This window comes from Psittacula echo, assembly GCF_963264785.1.
Source record: "Psittacula echo genome assembly, chromosome: 2".
NCBI lineage: Eukaryota > Metazoa > Chordata > Aves > Psittaciformes > Psittacidae > Psittacula > Psittacula echo.
In genome coordinates this window covers 137733589-137756972 of record NC_137737.1, presented here as the reverse complement: position 1 = coordinate 137756972, position 23384 = coordinate 137733589, and the positions used below count along the sequence as shown (strand labels likewise).

The 23384-nt window shown below is 36.5% G+C and overlaps 1 protein-coding gene across 3 annotated transcripts in view; it reads right to left on the bottom strand.

The window, feature by feature from the left end:
- Positions 1-653: 653 nt before the first annotated feature.
- The window catches only part of MTDH (metadherin), a 36506-nt gene continuing 13775 nt past the window's right edge, over positions 654-23384 (bottom strand). For 2 of the 3 annotated variants that reach the window (XM_080609830.1, XM_080609829.1), the window contains 9 exons: positions 23239-23307; positions 20501-20752; positions 18312-18398; positions 15644-15742; positions 13215-13339; positions 12556-12675; positions 9612-9731; positions 5325-5481; positions 654-3675 (listed from right to left, as the gene is read on the bottom strand). In XM_080609830.1, coding sequence (XP_080465956.1) covers positions 3605-3675; positions 5325-5481; positions 9612-9731; positions 12556-12675; positions 13215-13339; positions 15644-15742; positions 18312-18398; positions 20501-20752; positions 23239-23307 — 1100 coding nt within the window. In that variant the 3' untranslated portion in view covers positions 654-3604. The remainder of the gene's footprint in view (positions 3676-5324; positions 5482-9611; positions 9732-12555; positions 12676-13214; positions 13340-15643; positions 15743-18311; positions 18399-20500; positions 20753-23238; positions 23308-23384) is intronic. The other variant, XM_080609831.1, reaches the window with a different exon arrangement.

Genomic DNA, 23384 nt, shown 5'->3' with positions numbered 1-23384 from the left:
GTAGAACTAGCCACATATTTAAAAGAATGTAAATTCAACAGTTTCTTAAACTGGAAGGACTCACTATGGAGTGTGGACAATGGAGACCAGACAATTTCAGCAATTCAACCAAGTTTCAATAGGAACAGTCTGCGAACCACTAACAGCAACACGACACAGAGTACAGGAAATAGTAACTCCCACCCATCACACAAAAGTACATGTTCTTCCACTTTGCTCCCAACATCCATCCCGATTCACAGCAGTTCTGTTAGTCCTGCAGGGAATAAAATCCATGGTGACACTGCACTACTTTCAGGTTAAGAACAGGCAGCCTTTCCTGGTCCTTCCCCCCCACCTGAAGTCACTCAGCTGAAGCTCTTAGTTCCTCAATGAATCAATTCATGTGACATTTTAACAGTATTAGGATAATTTTAGCAGTATCTTCAGAAGAAATTCAACTTTGTAGTTGCTTCTCTCCCCTCCATTTACAGAACAATGGAGAAATCTTTCAGTACTGGCCCAGAAAACTGAAACTCTGTCCTTCATTGGCACTCAGTGGTCACCAGAAGGAGACCCTCAGGTACAAGTGGCTGCAAGAGATTTGCATTTTTAACAACTGAAATCTTGACTGGTGACCAACTCAAGTCAAACTATAATTAACAATAATAACTGAAGGTCTGCTACACCATGTATTCTGAGGTCTGCATTTTTCAAAAGCCTTACTCACAGAACAATCCCATGGCTAGGAACTACTAATGAGGCAGTTTCCAACAAGATGCAATTCAGTTACAACACAACAGTACTAGAAGTATTTCTATAAAGTTTGAAATGTTTTTAATATGTACATTCTTTCTTAGTAAATATTAAAGTAGTGCTTTTCTCTTGCACTTTTTTCATTAGACTTCTAAAAGGGCATCAGAAATACATTTTTCAACCCCCTCCAAACCAATGCACAGTTGTTACCTTCGTAACAAGCACACATGAATTCTGTACACCTTTCCCTCCCCACAACAGAAATAAAAATATGCCATGACTATCCAATTACACATCATCACAACAGGTTTAAATTATGCATACAAATAATTCCAGAGCCCAACATATTGGATTTATGAAACCATTCCATGCATTCAACAATAAAAAGAAGAAAAAAAAGGGAAAAAGAAATTATTAAGTTTCTTTAAATGGTGTTTTCTCTTTCTATCCAAGTACCAAAGTCTGGATTCAGTGTATCATTAAGACTAACCACTGCTTGAGTCATAGAAACATGACAATACATAGATAACCAAATTTCTATTTATAGACAATATGCTATACAGTTACTACCTCTTTTAATGAATGTCAGATAATGCAAGTTTCGCTTTCTAAGACATTGAAACTGCACATTAAGAAAACAGTAAGAGGTGCTGCTAAATAGGTAACAACATTTTGAAAGGAGGCTATGTATTTATATGATCCTTCTTAGTAGTAGCAGTTAATTAGCAGGGTTCCTATGCTGTTGGCTAGTTTCTTTTTCCCCAGAATGACAAGCTATTCAAGAGCTACAGCTGACTCACCCAGAAATACCACCAACTTTATCTTCAGGAGGACAAAAAACAGTTTATGCAGTGAAAGGCCCTGGGGGCAGTCTCTCTCATTACATAAAATCTTGGTTTTTTCTACAAAAGAGGCTCATAGCACAACATACAGATTGGAAACAGACATTTCAGACATACATTACAAACCTGAATTCAAAGGGTATTCTTTTTCATCTTTACTATGAAGACAAGTAAAATTATAATACTATTTACATGCAAATGACTGCATGATTTTGTAATATCCTATTTTCATGTTTGCCCTAAGATACTCCTTGAAAAGGTGTACTTCGGTTCTAAATTTATTTTACATGAATCTTGACAGGTATCAGTTTCAGGCATTACTCCCTCCCAGTGAATAAATCAATACTGTCAATATGCTCAATTTATTTTAATAAATCAATGTAAAGTGTCTTATGTTCCTGATATACAGGGGATAATTCCTGTGCACATTAGTATCCATTTACAATAAAAACTCTCCATTAGCAAGGTGCATTTTCAGTACAATTAAAACCAGCTCACTGCATTAACTATTTGCACCTTGCAATACTGCTGAACTGCAGTCAAGTACAGTGAGAGTACAAGATCATTGATCAGTACCACGTGTTTCAGCTGTTAACAATTCTGTTTGTGCCACAAAACCAGAAGCCAATCATTTAAAAAAAAATCTTGGCTCTTCCTTAACTGCATTTACCAGATGATGTTGGTTACCATCCTTATTAAACACATTTTGTATAGGCTATTTACAGTGTACATGGCTGAGCATGCACCTTACACAGACACAAACACATCTGCCAGTTTGATACCATGTAATTACACAGTGCCTGAAAATGACAACACATCTTAAACACCATTTTAATTAACAGTTTCAAGCGGGAAATGGTCTTTATTTTATAACTGCTATACTTGCATGAGTTTTTATTTTTTTTATACAAAACACTAACTCCTGTCCAGAAGTCTAGACACATTCTACATACTACAGGTTAAGGCAGTAAAAAAAATGTGTTCCTGATAACTGGTCTTGACAATGTCAATTAAAGCTGTCTGAAGCCACTCCAGTTCTCCAACAAAGCTCTGAAACACCAAATAATTTGCAAGTGAAAAAAACCCCCAAAATTAAAAAACCTCATCATTTTTCTTTCTTCAGAGTTTTAGTAGGGCAGAACAGAACAGGGTATGGCAAGTCAAAAAGTGTTGAGGGAAGGGAACGTTTGATTTCAATTGATTCCATGAGTTTAACAGTTGAAAGAGTACAGTTTTAGATGGGAGTCTGACTCAACCAAGAACTGTATGGAATGAAGGAGAAAACCAATTTTATGCACATTACTGCGTTCTTAAAAATATACTGTTATCTTCAATAATTCAAGTAAGGTAATAGACATTATCAAAAATAACTTCATGAACCATACTCAAGTTTCAAATCACATTCTCAGACTTTTAACCCAAAGCAGTTTTATTGTGTTAACTTCATATAATAAACCATGAAGGTCTGACTGCACAAATGGTTAATGATTTGCACTTGTGACTGCTGCAATAGCTAGCAGACTTGCTAACCAACTTACTGTAAAGATATGGCAGATTATATGTTTAATCAAAGCACTTTCATTTAGGCATGAAACAAATTCAAATGGTTGACATTCTGTGCTTCTAACGCATCACTCCTAAGAGAGGCAAGAAACACCCACTGTTGTACAGACAATTATTTTTACAGAAAACCCTTCCTTGAAATTAATCTTTTCTCCATAGCTGTAGATGAGAGTATAATCTGTTGTAAACAGGGCACTGTGTTGTAAAACCAGTTTTTTTAAATCAAGATCTCTCTCCAAAAGCTGGAAAAACAGACTCTTCAGCATGTCTTTCAAATGTAGCATGTTCTATTTGCTATATCAGTTACTTTCCTTTGATTCCTTTTTAAAGACGTTTGTGTTCACAGCAGTTCTGTTTTAAAAATTGTTTGAAATTTATATAAAATTCTGTACATGTTCACAAATTATTGCATAAACAGCATAATCTTCATGACAATGTTCAGCAACACGTCCATCTCAGGAAGTTCACGTTTCCCTTCTTGCTTTTTTCTTCTTTTTAACTTGTTTGGGGGATTCCCAGCTTTCTTCAGACTTTGCTAAAAGAAAACCAAAAACCAACATAACTACAGTGTTAGGTCTGAGAAAGTTCACAAAGAACTGAATTTAAAAATCCTGGATAGTACACTCCATATTTTTTACTTTAAGTACTTTAGAGCCATCAACTAGGATGATTTTTGAAAGAGTTATACTCATCTGTTTCTCTCAAATAGTCTAATTTGAAACACATCTAAACTAATGTTTGCTAATTTCAGCCTATTCTTTTACACCAAAAGTATACAGTGATATACAAAGGTAATTCATTTTGTAATCATTATTGATGATAGAGTCATTTTTCAGCTAACTGGAAATAACATACATGTACACAATTGACATTAAATGTTTACTTTTATCAGATTACACTGGTTTTAACCACTAAATAAGTGACATTCCAAAAGAGTATTTTTAAGAACAATGAACTACATAAAGATGTTGTTCCATGGAATCCTTGATCAAATCAAGAAGAGATGTATTATTTTTTCAAAACAGATTGCCTTGAAACATGATGACTGCCAAAAGTGAAAAATGGGGTAAAATATTTTATATACTGTACATAAAAGATGTTTTTTCAATTGCCGAGGCATGAATCAGTCAGAAAAGCCTTCATATTTAAGAACCAGAACAAACAGTTCTAAGTTGACACTTGGTTTGAAAGATTCTGTTTAATATATTCAAAACCAAGAAGCCAATTAGTGCAGTTGAACGAGACTAACATGATAAAATCATCTAGTTCCTTCTGCAGTCATTAGAAACTGGTTTAGTACTTCAACACTTAGGGAGTTCTTAGGAAATATCAGTATTTATTAATCTCATTGAAAAGTCTAATTCAAGGATTTTTAACTTTAAGCAACACTTTTCACATCCTGCCTTCCTTCCTAATTTTTCTGTCTTATGGGGTAAGTACTCCAGTACAAGCACTTTTGCTGAGTAAACAGAGGATATGTTTGACATCTTTGGACACAGAATATTTTTAAAAAGCAATCTACCTGCAGTAGTTCAATCTCAAGTATGTGCTCTTAGGCTACAACAAAAAACTGCATCACCCAATATCTTTCTACCCCCATATCAGCAAGTGTTTCCCTCCATGATTACTACATTTCATGGAAGCATATGGAAAAAGATGTTAGTAAGCTAAGTTGAGAAGTAAAAAAAAAACAACCCCAAAAAACCCCAAAACACAGCAGGTTGAATATTGAATTGCTTGTATTTTTCCAATTTTTCCAAATTTCTGGTAGCTAAACATCCTGTCAACTGCTATGTTAGCACCCATCTGTTCCACTGAAGACTTGCAAGCAGGCCTTTGGAAACAGTGTTGGCAGAACTACTTAATCACAGCATGGAGTTCCACTCCTGATGGCAAAGAGTAAGTCCAAATGTCTGTTAAAGACTGGACAAGGCCAACAGACATTTTCAGTCACTTAAGCATATGAAGCCAGTGTTTCCTCACAGTGAAAGCACATTTGTCAAATTATTTCAAGAAAAGCTAAAATATGGAAAGATATATAAAAGAAGCACGTAAAACACGTAAGTGCCTGATATGGCCCTCTAGCCCCAAACCTCAGTGCAAAGTGTTCCTACTATATATGCTCTATGGTTACAAAAAGTACATGCTCATTAAAAAAAATGAATTGTACCAAGAGATACTTACTCTGTGGAGGAGGCACACTGTTTTGCTTAATATTGGGACTAGAAACATCTGTCTCTTGCAGCATCTGTGGCACTTGGGAAGCGATCTTGTCAGACTCACTCTCTGATACAATTATGGATGGCTCAGTAGAAACAGCAAGTGAAGGAGCCTCCTCAGGCTATTTAAAACACAGAAAGAAGTTGCCAAAGGTTTATTATGTCATGCAGCAGTAAAACATTCTTATACAGTGTTATTCTGGCAGTATACTTAGTAGCTGCTGGAAAGATGGCATTGAAAAATTAAACCAATATTAAAATACTTCACAATTTGAGATCAAGGCTGCAAGATATGACTGCCATCTAGTGTCAAAACATTTAGTTACACACAAGTAAAGATGACAATTCTTAAAATACATAACATGCAACGAAAGAGAGAACAATCTAAAAATCACTAAGATCCTAAAAAGACTCTAGAACTTATATTCAGGAGAGATGCAAGACAGTGAAGCTTATGCATTTTGTTGCAAGGCAAATAGGCACGCTGTGTATGTCTAAATACGCAATACAAAACCAAAACTTTGTAATATTTAGAAAGCATTTGCTTTCTGAACGTTTTATAACATTTAGAAAGTCATTCCTATCAACTGCTCAAAACCCTCTGTATGCTTATATTAGAATACCAGATATTTGCAAGAGCAGTAAAAAATTACTTCAGTGGAAACTACTGGAAGAGTAACTGCCAAAAGATACTTGTAATATTTTCCAATTATCTGGTCGACCTATTTTGAAGGTTCCCACAACAGAGGCAAGATGTAACTGTAGCTCACTCTGTGGCACTTAATGGTATTGAAGTACAGTAAACCAGAAGTCAAAAATGCAAAAACCATTTTGACATTCCAATAGTAAAATCAGAACATAAATGTATGATTCCACTGCAGGTAACCCACTGAACAAGAAGGCTTCAGATATTAGAAGCCTTCAAATACTAGAAAACAGTGCCTCAGCCAAGCAATAAACCCCAAACTTGACAGTGTTACCAAGAAGTCATGTATGCAGTTGTGCCGCAACAGCCAGGACCTGGAACTATCATGACAAAACAGTGAAGCCTACACCTAGCCCTGGATGTGGCTGTACAAAGATCCTACACTGTAGTCACAGTATCACAGTATGTTAGAGATTGGAAGGGACCTCAAAAGATCATCTAGTCCAATCCCCCTGCCAGAGCAGGAATAATAGTCACCAGTTTGTACTGTTCCCATCACTGTAAACATCTCAAAAATTTAACAAAAACAGAAAAAAGAGCAAAAAGCTGTGCCTTCTTTACTTTTTAATTACATCATACTGAGCAAAAAGTTGAAAAGCTTTAATTAAAACCACACAGGAATTTGGAGGGTATCTCTCTAACCTTCCATGAGTACAGGAGTTTGCCATACATCAACCAAAAATGTTTTTTAATAACTATAATTGCAATATTTCTTTTACTCTACTGAAAACACAGTAATCAGATTGTATTTTTTAGTCTTAACTACGCTGGTAAAAATCGACTCCCATCCTGCAGGATTTCCAAGCTTAGACAATTCTAATGTCTAATCAATCAGCAATCATCAGCTACATAAATACATAGAATAGAATCATAGAATATTTAGGGTTGGAAAGGACCTTAAGATCATCTAGTTCCAACACCCCTGCCATGGGCAAGGACACCTGCCACTAAACCACGTCACCCAAGGCTCTGTCCAACCTGGCCTTGAACACCGCCAAGGATGGAGCATTCACAACCTCCCTGGGCAACCCATTCCAGTGCCTCACCACCCTCACAGTAAAGAATTTCTTCCTTATATCCAATCTAAACTTCCCCTGTTTAAGTTTTAACCCGTTACCCCTTGTCCAATCACTACAGTCCCTAATGAACAGTCTATAGCACAAATGAATATCTAATGAATATCTACAGCATTATGTGGACATTTTTCCAAATACCATACTTCTGTCTGAGTTTTGGAGGAAGGAAGTGGATTGTGGTACCAAACATTAAGAACTGGGTTCTACTTTTTGCTAGGGTATTTTGTACTAACCAAACATTTTAGAAAGCAAATCTTAAACAATAAATAAAGCCTTTTTTACAGAATCAGAGAATGGTTTGGGCTGGAAGGGACCTTTTGAGAATATAAAGTTATATGCATAATTCTGTAATTTATTAATGAAGTAGTGACTTGTGAAACTGTTACAAATAAAGGACTTTCAAAGATATCTCTTAATTTAAAACCTGTGCCTGCTGATAAAATGCAAAGGTTGCCACACAGCCCAATATATGAGAATGATATAATTGCCAGATAAACCCCAAAAAGTGTTCCAACATTCAGCTGTTTCTGGTCTTTATATTTTGGATTACAACTTATTTGCATTCAGTTCATTTTTCCTCATATTTAGTTCTCAAGTTTTGGAGCACTTGCTCGAGACTAGATTATCTACCTTGGAAACATAAATCACCCATTTCACACATCAGTCACAGACTGTTTCTAAAACTTTTTGGAACAGCCAAGTTGAACAATATCAGAAAGCATCTTTGCATGTGTGAAATTACAACAAAGCCCAATCTATTGGCAAGGAGACTTGATAAAGACTGACAGACCATCTGCGTTGCCAGATACAACAATGCACAATTTGTCCTTTATCAAGTACAACAAAGTTCCAGAGAATGTTGATAGTAAAAATTTTATGTGTTCTTTGCCCCTACACCAAGTTTAATACAAGTAATTTCTTGCTTCACAAAATTGCTACTAACACAGCTATACAGAGGCACACATATGAACAGACAGAATTTAAGACTCAAGGGTAACAGGAGCAATCAAGCTTCCAAAAAGTAGTGCACAGAGCAGCTCTACATCAGAGCTGATGCCATCAAACCAACTAGAAGTTTGGTATGGTTTTGAACACTAAACAACTGAGCCAAGTCTACTAAAACTTTTTTATTTTTTTTTATTTTGCCAATACCAAAACCTTGTGAGAAAAAGTAAAATATCAAACTGCAGATCAAAGGAATCATTACATGTGGCTGAAGAATATTTCTCAAATCAACTTAGATTTCTAAACAGCAACAGCTAGCCTTCTGGGATGCACCAGTACACCTCTTTCTAGATGTCAAAAAAAGCACCTTCAGGTCACAATTTAAATATGAGATTTCTGACTATGCCTTTGCAGATATGGCCTCCAACGCAAAACAATGTATTTGAAGTTTTTAAAAACCCACACACGGCCAGGAACAAGGCCATTTCCACATATAGGTGTTTTTTCAGATACGGCTTCAGAAAGCCACAAAACCCATCTCTGCATTAGTCAGAGAAAATAGGTAGCTGTTGCTGATCTTGAATATGGGTTGAACCTAAACACAATTATAGTAAAAGCTGTACTTCAACGTAGGAGTAGGTATTTAGAATAACGTAAAAGTGCAACTGAATGTGCTTTTCCACGCATGTGTTCTCAATGAACACTTCCTGTAGTTTCCTTTGGTGACCTGAAGTCTCTCATAAAAGATCCTGTTCTAATATTTTCATTAGAATCTTAAGACCTTATTAGTCATAAAGCAAATGCTTAGCAATGAAAAAGTAAACCTCTACATTCTGACAGATATTCTGTGGTACTAACTGTTGTCACACTGGTATTGTTCTCTCTTTATGGAATACAAATCCAGTATCACTAGAAAAATTAAATACGATACTTCTTCCCTATAATGGGATGCTTGTAGGATGACGGCATCTAAAAGCTGCTAGTTGGAGAGAGATTAAAGAGAACTTCTATTGTCTAGAATATTTGTTTAAATTGTGAGCTGAAGCAAACAGTTTATAATTTGATTCAGATAAAACTTCTTATACATTTATTAAGCTCAGCACAGCCATTAAAAATCAAATTTAGACTGCATTTATTTCAGAATATACTAAGTTAGTAACACTTCATTCTGCTGCAATGAAACAGTAAAATACACTTAAGTCTTGCGCTTCTACCTATTACCTCTTAGGTTTCCAGATTCTGAAGTTTTAAACTATTGCTTGAATATTCAAACAAGGAAGTAATTTGACAGTCACAAAAATGACTACTAATTCAGAAGACACTCCTTTTCAAAGCAGACGTCCTTTTTAGAATTCGTAACTGACATATAGCCAAAATTCAACCTCTCAATCCCCTTTATATTCATAAACATATAGCCTGAAACAGTATTCTTACTGTAACTTTACATACACAAATTAATGTTTCAATGGACTTTGAGCACTTCGAAATCAGAAACTGTAACATAAATCCAATTCTGTATCCCTACCTTAGCTGGTTCACTAGTACTTATGGTCTTCAGAGAAAAAGCTATTTCCTTCTGTGGTTGAACTTTTGAGGTATCCTCCAGAAATTCCTCTCCAGCTTCTCTATCCAGTTCTTCAGGGTCCTACAAAAGTGGGATGGGAGGGGGGGGGGGAAGAGCCTGTGTTTACAGTAAATTTCATAGAAGCACAGAGTGATTTGAGTTGGAAGGGACCCTAAGGATCATCTAGTCCCACCCCCCAGCCATGGGTATTGGACACCTTCCACTGGACCAGGTTCTTCAAAGCCCCATCCAATCCATCCCCATCCAAACCTCAGTGGCCTTGAACGCTGCCAGGGATGGGGCATCCACAGCTTCTCTGGGCAACCTGTGCCAGTGTCTCACCACCCTCACAGTAAAGAATTTCTTCCAAGTATCTAATCTGAATCTCCCTTCTTTCAGTTTAAAACCATTACCCCTTTGTCCTATCCCTAAAAGCCCTTGGAAAAAGTAAAAAGTCCCTCTCCAGCTTTCTTGTAGGTCCCCTTTAGGTACTGGAGGGCTGCTCCAAGGTCTCCCTGGAGCCTTCTCTTCTCCTTAAGTTCTAACTCTTCTTCCTTGCACATCAGTTCTGTTGCCATAATCAGCTTCTATAACTAAGAAAATCTACCTATAAAAAATTTCAATAGTGGGCTAATATTAGCTCATGCTAACACTCAAAATTTATAGAACAACATATTACAAAAATACCCATAGGATGCAATAATACCCGAAAAGCCATACTCTTCAGGCAATTTACTAGCAGAAATCCCAATCTGTGAATTAACTGCATTTCACACTCCTGTGAAACTATAAGACGTGAAATTAAATGGAAGTTACGCAAAAAAAATGCAGAAGCATCATGATGAGACTTGACTGCTCCCATTTCTGTGCTTTCTTACAAGTGGATGCAAGCTCTGCATATTAACCTGCACATTTTTTTCATATATTAAGCTTTAATATTTTTGCAACCCAATTTAGTTTGCCATGATGCCTTTAAAACAAATGATCTTGACACAGAAACTCAAATTATCCAAGGTATCCAAGAGTCTCAACCTTTACCCCTTAAACACTCTAATGGTGAAAAGTTTTCATTTCAGATTACAAGCGAATAGTTACATTTGTTTATAGTATCAGAAAAATCCTGTGGTGGTAAACAGTAAATAGAACACATCTGCAATTTCAAGCTGGAAGCAGCCCCTGAAACATTGTTCCTTCACTTACTTCCCCTGGAACCTTGTGAAAATGCAGTCACAGTCCGTTAATTCTTGACAAGAAAGAATATATATTGCCTTATACCTAGCTCTGAAGATAGCTTCCACTGCCTTGAGAAACACTGAACTCAACAAATATGAGTGTGAACAGTGTCAGTGAGATAGTGCTGTTTAAATGAACATGCTCAATTTTCAGAGGATAAATACACAGGTTTTAAGTGAGCCTGAAGTAGGACTGGCAAGTTAAATTACTGAACTACTATAACAACGATAATGTATGCAATATTAGCAGTTCTGTCTGCTCCTGTCAAGTGAACTCCAATCTTTCATAAAAATTTAATACAGAGAAATTAATCGTATTTCAACTAATGAGCTCATAGACTGATGGATTAAAGGAAAAAGCAACAAAATCAGAATGGTTAGAAACCAATGGGTAGAATAAATGAATCTGCTTATGTTAATATGGACAGTAGGATTCCATTTGACATATACAACCTAAAAGGCACCTCACAGGCAATGGAGGAAAAAAAAATACTCCAGAACACACTGACCTTAGCATTCATGCAAGACATCTACAAATACCTGTTAACCATAACCTATTAATCTTGACCTACATGTACAGTCATTGCAGATACTAAAATGTGACAGATTTCAATTACAAAAAAAGCTGCAGTTCTAGTACCCTCAGTTTCAATTTGCTTAAAAATTCCTACTATGAATTGACAGCAGCATCCACCTCCACACAGACAACTTTAAAAGTTCTAAAGAGTTTAAAAGAGTGTAATAGGAATTTAGTCTTTTAAAATTGTTTTATTAAAAATATCAGACTGAAAACATGATAATCATAAAAAGTAAATTCAAAATGAGAACAACTGAAGTAACGCTTTCTGCCTCTCTCCAATTCACACAGTCAGATTCAACAGAACATTTAATATTTTGTAAATAACATAAATTATGAATGACTGTCACTATAAGCAGAAGCAGAAGGTATTCTGAGCATGAGCTATTAAAAGCTTTTCCCTACTAGGAAAGTACTTGTTTTTGTCTATTCAAACATGAGTCAATTGCCAAGTGAATGAAGTGCAAACTGCTTTTGCTATTTTTACAAATCTGTTTCAACATAGTTCTTCAAAAGCTATTTAAGTAACACAAAACTCCAACCATCCTCAGTCTGCAAATACTATCCAATTCAAATCTGACTCACAGAGTAGTTTCACCTCCTGAGTCTGAGGCACTGATACTTACCATTTCGTATAAATCAAGCTCCAACAGTACTTCAGAAAACCACTAAATTCTCCCAGAATTGTACTTTAAGGCAGCCTAAGAAAAAGCTTCAATTTCCCTCGTTCTCCTAGCTACTATATCCACCAAGGCAACTGGTCAAAGGACATGAGAAGCAGGTTTCCCATGCAGGGGAAAGTTCCTCCTGGAAGTAACCCTACAGTACAGTATCCCAACTACTTTCCAGGTATTTTCTGCTTCCCAAAAATCCAGCAAAACTATGTTGAATTCACAGATCAAGTGTGGAATAATTAATGGAAATACTAGTAAGAGAAGGATAAAATCTTAAGAAACAACAGTAGACAATCCAATACTGTAAGGAAATTAATTTCCACCCAGTAGTTTTTGCTTTAGTCACTAATATACAAAAATAACGTGATTTTATGAATTTCTCACAACTGCATTTCAGACTATCCAGATTTCATTCCATTTACCTGTGCAGGAGAGTTAGCTTCTTCACCTTGCTTCTTCTTTTTCTTCTTCTTTTTCTTGGATTTGCCACTTGTAGAACTCTGAAGAACAGGCTCTGCTTTTTCTCTTTCATTATCTGAAGCCTTCATATGGGAATATAAAGTATTTAGCCTTTAAAATGGCAATGAAACATGCCTTTTATAGACTAAACAAATAAGTAGCTCTAAGGAATTTGATTGCATATGAAAGTATAAATGAATGCAATTTTATCCGTTCAGTTCATTTTAGGAAAACACGCTACCTGGTAATATAGGTACAGCAGCTGAGAATGAAAAAGGAACAGAGCACCATGTACTGGTGGCATGGAAATGCTGTTTTTCATACAGAGAATTAAATACTGTTATGAAGAATTTATGAAAAGAAATCTCTTAGTCTACAATGATAAGGTAATCCTTTTAATATGGTGAGACAGTAAGACATGACATGGAGCTAAGTGGCTATTTTCTCAATAACAACATTCAGCATTTTCCTTCTCTGTGTACATATTAACAGAACTGTGATGCTCTTATCAGTGTAAAAGAGATGAGAGATTACCTTTATCACCACCGTTAAGTTACTTTAAAAAATGGCAGTGGTGAAGGCAATGACTCACGAGAGCTAAGGAGAAAATATCACCTTTTACCTTCTGAACATCAGGGATCTCTTCAGTTTGAAGAACAGAAGCAACTTTCTCTTCATCTACCCAGTTTCCCCACTCTTCCGCAGGTGCATTCCAATCAGAGCTGGGATCAGCTGAAGAAAGTCCATCTACAAAGATTATAAAGATTTTTCAGGAATGTCTCCTTACTTTAGCAGGTGCTATTTGATAGTTTAAAAATGAGAAAGGGAATCTATGCATAAAACAACTTCTTGATATCAAGGTATAAAGATTAATTTCCTGTATTTCTGGGGGAAAAAATTAGATTTTAATGACAGGTGGAAGACTTTTGTAAGTAATAACAGTTATTTTACAGAGCTATCCTATTACAAACAGCAGCAGCTAGCTAGATGCAATCGCTTTGAGATACTTTTCTAGACTACGTGAAGAGCGACACATTTAAGGGCTGTTCTCTTAAACGTTCTTAGTTTGCAAAAAAATTAAGATGAGCTGTAACACTGATCAATCTTACCTCGGTGAGAATTCTTTACCAGTCGTATCTGAAAATGCAAATCTTACAAGATGACTTGACTCAGTAACACTTCCCATTTTTAATAACCTTTTATCTTTAACTAAGACATTTAAGTCCCCCCTTCATTTTGCTATCATTCATTTATGATGGCACATATCCATGTTGTCACACACGAATGACAGATTTAAAGTGTCATTTATATATAAAAAAAAAATATCTGAAGGGAAAAACTACGCCTTAGACTCTGTTTAGTAGAAAGTTACAAGCCAATTTTAAAAACAGAACACCCTTCATTTCACATCAACATCACAAATATTTCTCAGCCTCAGTCTATGCCAGATTGAAGGAAAAGAAGCAAACCTGGTCTGCCAACTACAGTGGGATTCAGTTTAAACATCTGAAAACTAAGTCGAAATGAAAAGCAGTAATATACCCAATAATTAAATCTCCTGGAAAGCGTTATGAAACAAAAAATACATTAAGAGACCCTTAGATTACTTATTAGCCTTTTTCACCTCTTGCTTTCATATAAAAATATTACTTCCAATTACACTTTGGACTCTAAAATTCACCGATTTGAAAGAACCTAATTACTGCCCAACATAACACTTCACAGTTTAGCTACTGCTCTTTCACTATTTGCTTATAAAAAAAAATATTTTTTATTAATAAAAATAGTATTTGTACATAGATTCAATTTCCTTGTCCTGACTCAGATAGTGCAATAAGGTGTATCTGTGCATCACATTGGCCTAAACTTCCATTATTTCCCTATTTCTAGTCACGTATACTTCAATTAATTGACACCTATGACCAAATTACTGTATTAACAGAAGTTACAGCCATGACCACTCTATGTTCAGAAACGTGAATAAATTATGCTTTGGATAATATGCAAAACTGACTGCTTTCAAATTATTAACTGAAATATGCTTCCCTTATCCTTAAGCAGGATAAAAGACAAAAGAGAAGCTTCGAAGTGTTCTGGTACCTGAGCAGGCATGCCAAAACTTGTGCACTTAAGGACTGCATCAACCCATTCCACTTTTGTAGTCATTAAACAAGAAGCTGTTCTTTGAGAAGGTAACATGCAAGTTGGCTTTTCTGGCCAACTTCTTGAACAATTTTTCAGGTCAATGACCTAATGAGAGGCACTAAATTGTTTCTCTCAAACACTCTTAGATCTGACTGAAAAAAGCTGTCAATTACAAAGCAGAACAAAAAGTGAATTTAAGGCTAGAAGCTTTCTCCACAGGTAATGTTTCCCTAATAAATACTTAGGAATGGCTGTAACTTCATGACACTACAGCCCAATTTACGGAGACACTGTGGTAAGAACTACAGGAATATTTTAAAATTGGCAGGGAGGGGGAAAGGGAGAGCAAACAGCGATTTTGCTACAATTTCCAAGTAATTTCAGTGATTTCTAACCTGCATATGCTTTCCATACACATAATAACTTCCTAACTTTTGCTAAATGAGAAAGTAAGTTAGATCAATTACAAGAGTTTCATGTCACATTAAGTTTTCAGTAAGGTACAGGCATGGAAAAGCAAAATCTGTGACTCAAATACAATCTGCTAAATATGTCTCTTGCAGACTTGCAGTAAATTTTCCTCATCATTTGCAGCAAGACTGTTTTAATTGACTACTAAGATTTTCTAGCAAAAGCCAGAACCACATTAAAATGCATGAGTTCTCTTTCACTTCTGCATTTCAATACGTATTTTTCCTAGAAATTAACCATTTTCTGTTATCATTCATCAAAATACTTCTTCCTGCTTCTTCAAATGATCAATTAGATTTAAGGCAGTAAAAGCGTTCCAGGTTTCTCTTCAGATGCTCACAACTGGCTAAATACAAGTAACTAATATAAGAAACTACACTTCAAAGTAATGGTAATTAACAAAATTTTCTTAATTAACATTTTAGAGGAACATACTTAACCCAGACCATTCGTCATCAACAGGAGCTTGAGCATGACTTAAATCCCACTGGAAATCAGAAGTACCAGCCTGAGAAACTGACTCACTGTTGGATCCTGAAAAGGAATAAATAAAATTGTACATTAACATGCTCCCTGAGTTTTCTTCGGCAAAAAATCCAATCAAAGTAGGAAAGGAAGACAGAAGGCTCAAAGAAAAAAGTCTGCTTCTATGAACAGCACAGGCAGGAAGACTACAAAGCTCTTGAAAATTAGATATATTCAGAAAACAAGGGAACTGAAGAAAGAAGACAAAATAAAGTCCTGAGAAGAATATGGAAAAAAAGAGGTAAGGGTGAATAATAACAGTCTATAAGGCTTTCAGCAGTCTCCTCAAAATGAAAAAAATACAATGAAATTTTACTACCCTGTATCAGTAAGAACTCTCACAGGGAGAAGCTTAAATGAAGAGTACTAGAAAGAAATTTCAGTAACTATATTGCAGATATAACAATTAAATTATTCATTACTAAGAATCCAATTCTCATTTCAGATAGAAGTTTTCAGGAACATAAAAGCAGTATGACAAATAATGGTAAGGCCAATACCAGCCATGATAACAGAAAGTGTTAAGACATCTAACACCACTATCTTGAGGGGAAAAAAAAAAAAACAAAAAAACCCACGACATTCCAATAGAAACAATTTTATTAAAATAAAAAATTAAACTAAAAAACGCTACCTGTAAGACTGAAAAAAAAAAAAAAGAAAAAAAAATATCGATTTCTTACTTTGAGACTGACTTTGAAAGTGAAGTTTAAATAGGGCAATAGCTACCTGGGTCTTTATTTTATAAAACACCTCTGTGAAATATACCTCAGATGACATAAGTCTTGACATGTTCTCATTTTTTGCTAGCCAGTCACAAGTAAGTAGTAAATATTTATTCATGTGGTCACTTCGCATCACAATATTGTTGGCTAAGGGGCACCAAAGATGCTGAATATATTTCACTGTTTTCACACTTCTCTTTCAATTAAAGTCAAATGGTAACATTGCAGATGAAACTCAGCTCAGTCTTGTCCCACTTTACTACTACACTATCGTAAGTTTTAGCCTCAAGACTGAAAGTGAATTCAAGTGGCTCCCTTTGCAGGTAGAAGGAGGCGATCCTGCCCCTCTACTCTGTTCTTGTGAGATCTCACTTGAGAGTATTGTGTACAGTTTTGGTTTCCTCAACATAAAAAAGACATGGAACTGTTGGAACAAGCCCAGAGGAGAGCCACAAGGATGATCAGGGAGCTGGAGCACCTCCCATATGAAGACAGGCTGAGAAAGTTGGGGCTGTTCAGCCTGGAGAAGGCTGTGTGGAGACCTCATAGCAGCCTTCCAGTATCTGAAGGGGGCCTACAAGGATGCTGGGGATGGACTCTTCATTAGGGACTGTAGTGATTGGAAAAGGGGTAACGGGTTAAAACTTAAACAGGGGAAGTTTAGATTGGATATAAGGAGGAAGTTCTTTACTGTGAGGGTGCTGAGGGACTGGAATGGGTTGCCCAAGGAAGTTGTGAATGCTCCATCCCTGGTGGTGTTCAAGGCCAGGCTGGACAGAGCCTTGGGTGGCATGGTTTAGTGTGAGGTGTCCCTGCCCATGGCAGGGGGGATTGGAACTAGATGATCTTAAGGTCCTTTCCAACCCTAACTATTCTATGATTCTATGAAATGTTATTTTATTAAAATTCTGTACAATTAAAACACTGTTTCTTCTTTTTCTTTAAGAAGGATGTCTGTAAGATTTCATTAAATTCTTTGGACCTTGGCATTTATAACTTCTTTATTATCATGGCTCATATGTGCCCAGAGAATGAATCATGCATGAGCTACGACACTAATATTGAGTTCCACAGTTAAAACTGTGAACTGCAACACAAGTAAACATAGCCTAAATGCTACAGCACTTGACCAGCTACTTACTAGAAGAAAACAGCCATGCCAAGCTCATTAGATTAACTAGAGTAAGCAAGAGCAGAAAACCTGACATATGATCCCTTTATTGAATAATAACTCACTGCAGGATTTGTGTCAGTAGTTTAACACAAGATTTGTTATAAAGCCAGGTTTGCACTCTGTAGCAATTTCACCCTGCAAATAAGAAAACCCCATAGCTCAGCTTTCCCACCCGTCACACAGAGATGAGACTGAAGACGTCAAATCCTGTCTATGAAACTGAAGCATTACTTTCAAAATATATTTCTTAAAGTGGAAAAACCCAACCATAAAATAACAAATCTGCCAGAAGATCAGGGTAAGACTGCCTTAGAAAGCAATCTTCAGATCTCCAACTTGAGACACAGCAACACTGAGCAATCTCTTATACCTATTATTTAGACTTAACATACAAACAGGAAGGCTAAGCACAAAATACCACCTTCTTATTGATCTACCTTTTGATTATCAATTTACAACAGTTACTTTACTGCATAATTTCAGCATAACAGAAAAGCTTTCTGGGCTTTCACAGAACATGTTTTCCACCTGTTTCCAGTTACCAGTACAATTTTTGAATAACAATGAGAAAGATGCACATTAATAACACTTGGCAAATTCTATTTCCACCCGGTGGAGTACAAGAAAGTGAGGGGTGGGGGGTGGAATAAAAATCTTTGGAAGGGCGTGGCATACATACCAGAAACTCCAGGAGTTAATGCAAAGGAAGAGAAAGAAGCAGAATTCTGTTCAGAGGTATTAATCCTTGCATCCACATTCCAAGCAGCTGTGGGGGAAGGGAAAAAAACCAAACTTCACACTGCTGGCAATGCTGGAAATGTTATTTATTTAATTGCGAATAGGGTCAGAATCAAAGTGGACATTCCAGCCATTTTAACATTTCACACAACTGAGGGCATTCTTTTGCTTATTACATCAGACAATCAGTGCTGAGAGAGATGTGACCGTATGAATGCTCAGCTCAAAACAATCTTCAAGCTTTCTAAGATCTTCCCTCTACAGCATTCTCCATACAGAAATTTCTCACAAAGGAAAGGTAAATTGTGTTCTGAGCCCCACATATAACTATTCTTCCTATTACTGTAATCATTTAAGTTACTGAAAAGCATATTTGTTAACTCTATAGATGAAACCTAGCTTGAAGCAAACTCGACATATGTTAAAGAACAGAACTGAGCTCAGAACAATTTCTGACAAATAGGAGATGCTGCTTAAAAATTAAGATATACCTGCCTGTTAAGTGTAATGTAAAAAATAAGCAGAAATAATCAGTGGCACTAATGTGTCAAAAGGAACAACTGGTTAGAGTAATAAATTGGATTTATTTAACTGGAAGGGCAGGTGCTCAAAGCTGGACAGACTATTCCAGATGAAGTCAAAGAACTAGGTAATCACTATCCCCAATCTACTGACTCCTGTTAATACAGCCCAAAATACTGTTGCTGTCCTTAGCTGCCACGGCCTATGGCTGGTTCATGTCCAGCTTGGTGTCCACCACAACCCCTTATACACAGAGCTGTTCTCCAGACAGTCCTACCCAGGCGCAGCACTTCACATTTGTCCTTGTTGACCCTCCACAATTCCTGTTGGCCTATTCCTCCTGGTTTAGGTCCCTCTGGATGGCACCCCTGATCTGGACGGTATAAACTGCTCTCCCCTGCACCCCCCAACTCTGGTGTAACCTGGGAATCTGATGTGAATGACACTTTGTTGTCTTCTCCAAGTCATTTATAAGGATGGATATAGACAGGACAGCCCCGCATACAGAGCCCTGCAACATCCCCCTTGTTATCAGCCTCCAGGTAGAGCAGAACTCATTAAAAACTTCCTTTGAGCCTGACCAGTTTTGCAACCATCCTAACTTGGATACAACAATATTGTGAGAGAGCTGAAAGCATTACTGAAGTCATCATACAATACATCCGCTGCTCTTCCCTCACTCGCAAAACTTGCCATTTTACCAGGAGCAAGCCTGCGTGGTCAGGCACAATGTATTCTCGGTAACAACATCAACAACAAGCTTGTCAAAGTCACCAAGAACTACCTTATTAGAATATACAGCAGAATACAGCTAACTGGAATATGAATAAAGCCCCTTCCCTTTACTTGGCAACAGTTCACATCTACTTCCAACAGTTCAGTCTCCAGAAACCCATTTCAAGATATGAGAGACAAATAAAAGAGGTCTAGATTAAAGCAACACTGCTGATTACAGAGAAACTTTGCTTTCCATAAGACACTAGGATCACTTACACTGAACAGTGGGAGGGACCATACTGCAGTATCTACTACTACGTTCAGGACTGCTGCCCAAATTAAAACAAAGAATTCTCCTTTCATTATTATTACGGACAGTACAAGTTACGAAGGCAAAAAATTGTACCAGAGAACGCTAAAAACAATTTCTAATGAGAAAAACAATGTAACATTAGATGTCAGGAGAGCTGAACAATCTCTGACTGCAGCCTAAACAAACACCCACCAGAAACACACAGTTGATTTGACCATGTTGGATCAACAGAATAGACTTATAACCTGGGTTTTAAGACACTAATTAAAGAAGAAAGTTACACTTCAAAATTACTTAATAATCACTTTCAGAATTTTAGGAAAGGGGTATAAAAAATTTGATTCACTCTCAGGAATAATTTTATTTCAGGCAAACTCCAAAACCCCAGTTAAACTGTAAACAGAGACATAGATGTTAAGCCATTCAAACTAACAGTAAACAAAAAGCTGTTTAGCTCACAAGACCACTCCATGATACCTCTACAATATATAAACATTAAACTATTTAAGAGATCCACTACTAAAAAATACTTACGTAAAAATGCTTAAGTGAAAAATGTTTTCGTTGGAATAGCTTACCAATAGGAGTGAACAAAGAACGCTCTTTCCAGGGCCTGCCCACCAGGGTTACACCCCAGTCCTTTCCATTTCCATTAGCATCTCCAGTGTCCTGGCCCCAAGCCAATGTCTCAGTCTTCCTCTTCCCAGCTCCAGTTGAAGAAACAGATGTCCATTTCTCCTCCCCTACACCAATCTGTGAGGAGATTTTTACAGACTTCTCATTCCAGCTTCCTCCGTTTACTGTATGGCTTTCACTCAATCCTGGAGAAACTTAAATACAAGCATAATGAAAGCATTATATAAAATAAGAACCAGACGAAGAATGAAAATATTACTTATATGCATATACACTTAAAAATTAAAAAAAAAAAAAAAAAGTACAAATGAACAGCAGCTTTGCTACACCAGTGTGATACAGAAGAGCTGCTGCTCTATCTCAGCTGATTTTCCAGTTCAGATGACATGCACCATCTGTCTACTAACTTGAAGGGTGGGGAAAAAAACAGAACTAAACTGCGTTCTCCTTCCTGCATCCCTTTCTTTATATGGCTGGTATCTTGGTGAACCAGTGCCTCTACATTAGAAAAAAAGGGGGTGGGGGTGCTTCCAACACTGCCAGGTAATTTATCTCACAGAGTATGGCAATGATTTGTGGATACTCTCATGCAGTAAATGGAAAGTAATTTCTATTCTGAAACTGCATACTTCCTATTCTCTAAGCAGGAAGTAGAAGAAATGACCAAGGATTAAGAAAATGCTTTCTAAACACTACACAGGATTTACAAAGCGCACAGCTACCATACTGACCATAGCATCCAACAAGATTACAGTTTAAAAAATTACGGTAACACTCAAAATAATTTATAAGCAACATATTTGACATGACACTAAGGTAGAAGACCACAGGAATTTACTAGCCATGGCAAGTTTGAAGTATACTTTGAGAGAAATCAGAAGATCATTATTAAAAGTTTTATTTTTATATACTCTAATGGTCATGTGGTGCACCCAGCCTGACCTTCTACATATCCCAAACCTTTCTCAAATGGCCTTATATATCAAATCCTCTCTATTTTTATATATGCAGTGTAAGCAATAGGAAAAACTGCTGATTTACAGATAATTAAGAATATCTGCATATTGCAAGGGTAACACTTAAATAGTCAGCCAAAACCTGACGTATCATATGCCAACAAAAATTACATACCATGTATTTTATTCCTCAAATGAACTCATAGCTCAGGCAGCATGAACATGCCATGCTGACAGCAGCCTCACTGGCAAGGAATTAATTGCTGAAGTGAAATATCCCTAGATTTTCTCAAGACAAATCACTTCCAAACACAAGCATCTGTAAGGTCAGCATTGCTGCAGCTAAAAGCACTGCCATTTCTCTACAGCACTAACATTGTGCCAGTAAACATCTTCTAAGGGTAATATGGTGTCTTAGGGGATGGCAACAATAAAAATAGCAAAAAGAGACAAACCACAGCTGGTAGAAAATACCTTTTTGCAAGTTTGCAAAAAGACAGCAGAAATTTTGAAGCTTGATCATCCTATGTTTATCATCCTACTCTCCTGTTATGAACATTTATCTTCTATACAATCAGCAAGTTTTCACAGAATCACAGAAAACTTAAGATTGGAAAGGAAGTCTGGAAGTCACCTAGTTCCACCTTCTGCTCAAAGCACAGCTGGCTTCAAAATCATACCAACATTACTGAAGCTCTGGAAATCATAAAGGCTGATAATTCAAAGCATCTCTGGGCAGTCTTACGTATAATTTTTTTTCCTCATGGCTAGCCAGTTTCCCTTACTGAAATTTGATTATTGCCTCCTGCTCTCCTATTATGCATCTCTGAAGAATACAGGTTCTTCCTTCTGTACTATGGTCCAGGCAGTCGGCATGTGAAGTAGAAGCTCTGAAAAACTAGCAAAAAGTGATCCCCTTTATGGATCTGGGTGCTTTCAATAACTCATTTATTGACTTACTTACTTATACTAACTACTTTTCCTTACAACATCACCGCTAATGTTGTCTATGAGTAAGAAGCAACCATCTTGACTTCATTATGCCAAAATAATTAACTTCAAGTATTACTACAGCAATATCTTTCATTAGAGAACAGATAAGATTCACCAGTTGATCGCAATCTAAAAATAGCCAAATATTTTCACACGTGTGTATGATATATAATATATAATGTCATGCGTATTTATCAACATACATTTATATTTAAGTACTTTCAAAATGAATATATTTAAAGTATGCCTCTCAAAGGAGCACGCAAAGAACTGAGTTACTCATGTATACAAACTGAAGCAAGCACAAAGTCTGCAATAGTCAGTAGTGGTATTTTTGAGCTCTTTGCAGTTATCAATATTTGAAGTTTGAATTTGAGCAAATAATTCATTAACACAAAAAAGTTTGAAAAGCTAGTATAAAGAATTTTTTCTTTATACTCAAGCAGAGCTTGAGAATAAGCTTTGCTGCTCTGTAGGTAACCATTTGTATAATACATGATCTGTCTGAAAATTCTAGATACTGAATCCTTTTCCTACACGTAACAGACTGTTTTCAATCTGTTAAGAAATAACTACAACTTGGAAGTATAACATTTGCATAACCAAAAAAAGCCAGCTCCATAATAGTTCCAAATCAGCAACTGCACAAAATCCTGCACCAACAATTGTGTTTCAATTCTGTAAAGCATTTTTCTAGTTATTTTGGATGCCTAATAATGAAAGCCTTTTACCTTGCGGAATTGATGACTCCCCCTTTGCAGGTTTAGAACTGCTAACTTGCACATTCAGAAGTGTATCACCTGATTAAAAGAAGGAAACAGAAGGGTTTTATTTGCCCCCCCCAAATGGCAACACCTGCAAAAATCTTCTAAAAAGA